Source organism: Gaeumannomyces tritici, assembly GCF_000145635.1.
Source record: "Gaeumannomyces tritici R3-111a-1 unplaced genomic scaffold supercont2.12, whole genome shotgun sequence".
NCBI classification, from domain to species: Eukaryota; Fungi; Ascomycota; class Sordariomycetes; order Magnaporthales; family Magnaporthaceae; genus Gaeumannomyces; species Gaeumannomyces tritici.
The window spans coordinates 248,700-253,862 of NW_008804556.1; the positions used below are offsets into that span (position 1 = coordinate 248,700).

Below are 5,163 nucleotides of genomic sequence, written 5' to 3' on the forward strand. Positions count from 1 at the left end.
AGCCGCGCTCCAAGTCGCCGTAGGCATTGCGCTTATCTTATCTAATGAAAACCTTGTCGCGCCATACGACAGCCAACTCGATTGGACACTGTAAGGTGCGCGAGCACAGTGTCAGCCCACACCCCGATATTTCGTTGACGAGTGCCAGTATTGTTACGCTGCCTACGTGCCGGGCACGCCCACGCGGCAGGCATCAGCACGGCGCCCTGCATCATCGCTTGGTCTTTGCACGATTGCCTGGCACTCGATGGTCCTGCAATGCGCCACGACCCAAGCAAAATACATGGCTCTGCACTGCGCCACGTGCACCATTTTGGGGGCTCTCTTGCCCAGCAACCAAATCTTGTGTTTTCCTCCGCACCTAAACACTCCTACCTTGAGTACATTAAAAAAGTCAAGTGCGCATCAACCTAGCACGCGTTAAGTACCCCAACGCGCAGAAGAAGCTCTCCGGCAGCCGCGTCAAGACGGACTGGGACAAGCGCGACAGCTACTCCAAGCGGCAGCAGGAGCGCTCATACCAGCAAGATCGCACCCAGTGACAGGACAACAACCGTGACTCTCGGCAAGATGGACGGAACAAGAAGTTCGACCGTGAGATCTACTCCATATTGGACTCATCAAGCGACGAGCAAAACGAGGCGTTCAGCGACGCCCACGAAATATCGGAAGCCGATATCGCCAATGTGGTTGTCGACGCTGACTAGGCCAAGTTTGAGAGGCAGCATGTCTGCAAGCGCTGCGGCACCCACTGGCCTACTGCGTCGAGATCGTCAACAAGGTCGAGGAACACCCACCGCGACGGTACTCGCCCGACTCTGCCTGGGAAGGCACGACAGTATCCCACCGGGGCGAGCAATCAACTCACCCTCTCCTACTAGTTCTACAAAAGGTAGATCAACTACAAGGTCTAACTGCACAAACGCTTCTAATTTGCAATAAACAAGCCGTCGAGGAGGCACTGTAACGTACTGTGCCCAAGAAGGGGTTCTCATTAGGAGATCTCGGGTTCAGGTCACTCAGCAGCTGCCACGGACCGGCCCAATGGAACCATGTAATCTACCAAGTAGACCTTAAAATTGAAGATGGAGAGGGAAAAAGGGAATCTACAAGATGCGTGTGCTCGTGCCCGCACTTGAGCACCAGGCGTTAGGGCACATGCACGGCTGAGTCAGCAGGACCTCACGCCAAGCAGCCTAGAGAAAGCGTGCGGGGCAGTGGTTGTTACGGCGCGGCGTGCCCTCCGTGCACTTGCAGCCTTGCCTCTCGTGTGCGTTGGGTGTATGAGACCCCTATCGCAATTAGAACAGCAGTTCTGATTGTCCTGGCTTTTTAGCAGAGATGGGAGGGGTCTCTCTTTGTCTAACCGCCGTGACATCGAGGCATAAATAGTATGTGCAGTTGCGGAAGTTCCAGACGGCTTTGCGCAGGCCCATCCCGGCCCCTTCTGCTTCGCCATCAAATACTTCGGCGGGGTGCGCTAGTCTGCCGTGTCCGGACAGTTTGCGTTGGCCGGCTTGGTGTATTACCCAGCCGTAACCAACTGCTCCGTCTTCCGCTTTGGATCCGTCGCTGTAAATTATAACGTCCGTAGGGGAGAGGGTGCTAAGCCACGCTATAAATGCTTTGGCGGCTGCTTGCTTTTCTTGTGTGGCCACCGTAAGCCCTGTATATTTACAAGGGAGGTAGGCCAGGCGAGTGCAGGCCGGGACCCAGTGTTCGCTAGGCGCGACCGGGCTGGTGCTGTTGGTCCATGCGCCTCGGCAAGATATTTTTGTCCAATAAGAACTGGAACTGGCATTGGGCAGCAGCGAGCCTGGACGACACTGAAAGCGGGGTTGCGGCTCCGACCGCAGGTGGCAGACACCACACCTGGGATTGTTATTCAATACCAGCAGTGCCCTGCAATCCACTTCCCAGCCCCAACCCAGTTACTCAGTCCGATACGCCGGGTTTATTTATCCTTTCTGACCTTCCCACTTCGGTTGTGGAGCTTACGTTGCTGTATCGGGAACCACCGTCGTCGTTGCGCCCCGCCCCGCGTTATGTCGCCCTTCGGGCGGAAGAAGCCTAGCGAGGAGGCTTCCTCGAGCTCTGAAAAGCGGCCCAGTCGCTTGAAATTCTGGCACAAACCGAAACTGGGCGGTCCAGGCAAGGCCGCGCCTGCCAAGGATAACTACGAACTAGACAATGGGATCATCATTCCCGAACCCTCTAGTTCGTTTCGAGTTACCGACGAACCCAAGTTACCGAGTGCTCCAAGGCCAGCACCTCCCGAATTGTCCCCAACGAGCAATAACAAGGATGGCGGAACGACGGCGACGAACTCGGAATCTTTGTGGGATCTGGCGTACGAAGCCCTTCGGAAAGAGAAGCCAGAAGTAGTGCAGGCTTACGAGGAACTGCTGTCCAAGATGTCGTTTTACCTAGCGAACACATCTTCCACGACCGACCTAAACGACGTCCTATCCAAAGCGTCCAATGATCCTACAAACACGCCCCTTGCTTCCAACACCAAAACAGCAGAACGCGAAGCACAAAGCGTTATAAATCCACAGAAGACGATGTCGGATGTCATCGACCTGGGCCTAAAACACATGGAAGGGAAGCAAATTGCCTTCAAGATCGGACAGCAGAAGTTCGTGCTCCAAGATCAAATGCAGCATGTTGTCGCCGGCATCCAGCTAGGAAAGGACTGGATTGATGATGCAGTGCAGGCCAGTCCGCTGGCAGGCGCGGCTTGGGCCGGCGTTTGCTTGCTTTTGCCCCTCCTAACCAACCCAAGCGAAGTGCAAAGAGCCAACGAAGAGGGCCTCGCCTACGTCAACCAAAAAATCCGGTACTACACAGCCATGGAGTCGCTTTCCCTACGCGGGGAGGACGATGATGTGGAGCGGGTGTACCGAAGCCGTCTCGTCGAGCTCTATCAGGCGATTATAGACTTCCAAGCCCAGAGTGTTTTGCGGTTCTTCAGGCGCAGATTCGCCAACTTCCTGAGAGATGCTGTGAAATGGGATTCATGGGAGGACATGCTCGAAAAGATCAAAGAGCTGGGACGCAATGTCGAGAATGAATCCCTGCAGATCAATGCCGCTTCGAGCAGAGCAGCACTGGGCAAGCTTGTTCAGTGGGCGAAGGAGTCGGAGGAAGATAAGTGCCTGCAGAGCTTGAGGCGTGGAGACTATGCTTGGTACAAAGACCGCGTCCAAGACCGCGTGTCAGATACGTGTCTTTGGTTCCTGAACCACGACAGCTACCAGTCTTGGTTGACAGCCGATTCTGGTCCACTGCTAGTTTCGGCCGATCCAGGGTGTGGCAAGTCCGTCCTCGCCAGATATCTTATCGACTCCAGGCTCGGCTTCAGATTGCCCAAGAACGCTGCGATATGCTACTTCTTCTTCAAGGACCAGGACCAAAACACAATCGAATTGGCTCTCTGTGCCCTAGTCCATCAACTGCTTTGCCTGCGCCCCAAGTTGATGCGCCATGCCCTGCCCAGGTACAAGCAGGACGGAGCGGGGCTCGCCAACAATGTTACCGCGCTCTGGGATATCCTCGAGAGCGCCACCGCAGATCCCGAAGCCGGAACCGTCGTCATTGTCCTCGACGCCCTGGACGAGTGCCTTCAAAACGAACATAACATGGAGACCTTGTCACGGTACATCCATGGCCATTTCGGAAAACGTCCAGGAAACCTGAAGATCCTCATGACTAGTCGGCCTTATGAAGGTACGATCCAGCACATTCAGGACCTCGAGAAGTCATTTCCCAACATCCGAATCAAGGGCGAAGATGACTCGGAAATCATTCGCGAAGAGATCAATTCGGTCATCGGGTACCGAGTTAGCCGGATGGACAAGTTTAGTGACGAACTCAAGACACACATCAGAGCCCGTCTTATGAGCATCACTCACCGCACATACCTCTGGCTGTACCTCGTATTCGAGCATTTGAAGCGCCCCGATGTCAAACAGACCGTTTTAGGACTTGACAGATCGTTACTTAAAGATCTGCCCAAGACGGTGGACGAGGCGTACGAGAAGATCCTGAGCCGATCCACCGCGCCACAGCAAACCCGAAAGGCCATCCTAATCCTCCTCGGCGCATACCGCCCTCTCAAGCTTCACGAGGTGCAGATCGCAGTCGAGCTGGCCCCGGACGCTGCCTGCCCGGGAAGCCTTGATCTGGAACCCGACCAAAAATTCAAGCAGCGTCTCCGAGCGTGGTGTGGGCTGTTCGTCACGGTGCATGACGACAAGGTCTACTTCCTCCATCAAACGGCGAGGGAGTTTCTCCTCCCTCTCGCTATGTCCTTGCCGGGCCCGACTACTCTCACAAAATGGGCGCATACGTTCAGCATTCGCCAAGCACACGAGGCTCTTGCGGAATCTTGCACGGTCTATCTTGACCTCCGAACGGATGTAAACATGGAAGCCGACTTCTTAGATTATTCTGCCAAAAATTGGGGTGCTCATTTCCGCGAGGCTAGTATCGTCGATGGTGCTGCTATTATACCTTTCGCCTTAAGGGTTTGTGATCCAAATTCGAAGTGCCATTCGGCGTGGTTCGATATCTATTGGCAGTCAGAGATGCGGAGCTCCTACGGCAATTTTACAAATCTTATCATAGCGTCGCATTTTGGGCACGAGGCCGTGGTCAAGCTGCTGCTCGGCACAGGCAAGGTCGACGTCGACAGCAAGGACAAGAACGGGCACACGCCGCTGTCGTGGGCCGCGGTGAACGGGCACGAGGCCGTGGTCAAGCTGCTGCTCGATACAGGCAAGGTCGACGTCGACAGCAAGGACAAGTACGGGCAGACGCCGCTGTGGTGGGCCGCGGCGCACGGGCACGAGGCCGTGGTCAAGCTGCTGCTCGATACAGGCAAGGTCGACGTCGACAGCAAGGACAAGTACGGGCAGACGCCGCTGTCGTGGGCCGCGGAGAATGGGCACGAGGCCGTGGTCAAGCTGCTGCTCGATACAGGCAAGGTCGACGTCGACAGCAAGGACAACAACGGGCAGACGCCGCTGTCGTGGGCCGCGGAGAATGGGCACGAGGCCGTGGTCAAGCTGCTGCTCGATACAGGCAAGGTCGACGTCGACAGCAAGGACAACAACGGGCAGACGCCGCTGTCGTGGGCCGCGGCGGGCGGGCGACGAGGCC

General features: G+C 56.0%; 3 protein-coding genes across 3 annotated transcripts in view; 2 read left to right on the plus strand and 1 right to left on the minus strand.

Annotated features, from left to right (window-relative positions):
- Positions 1-247: 247 nt before the first annotated feature.
- Positions 248-542, plus strand: GGTG_13382 (hypothetical protein; the record flags this gene model as incomplete). The annotated part of the gene is made up of 2 exons (XM_009231288.1): positions 248-303; positions 395-542. 2 exons carry the CDS (start codon positions 248-250, stop codon positions 540-542), a joined length of 204 nt encoding a protein of 67 aa, XP_009229552.1.
- GGTG_13383 (hypothetical protein) lies at positions 320-995 on the minus strand (the record flags this gene model as incomplete). The annotated part of the gene is made up of 2 exons (XM_009231289.1): positions 320-759; positions 973-995. The coding sequence occupies 2 exons, from the start codon at positions 993-995 to the stop codon at positions 621-623; spliced, it is 162 nt and encodes a 53-aa protein (XP_009229553.1). The 3' UTR covers positions 320-620.
- An 869-nt stretch (positions 996-1,864) lies between these two features.
- Positions 1,865-5,163, plus strand: part of GGTG_13384 (hypothetical protein) — a 3,800-nt gene continuing 501 nt past the window's right edge. Inside the window, exons 1-2 of the mRNA XM_009231290.1 lie at positions 1,865-4,649; positions 4,752-4,886. Of these exons, the coding sequence (XP_009229554.1) occupies positions 2,046-4,649; positions 4,752-4,886 (2,739 nt within the window). The 5' untranslated portion in view covers positions 1,865-2,045. The remainder of the gene's footprint in view (positions 4,650-4,751; positions 4,887-5,163) is intronic.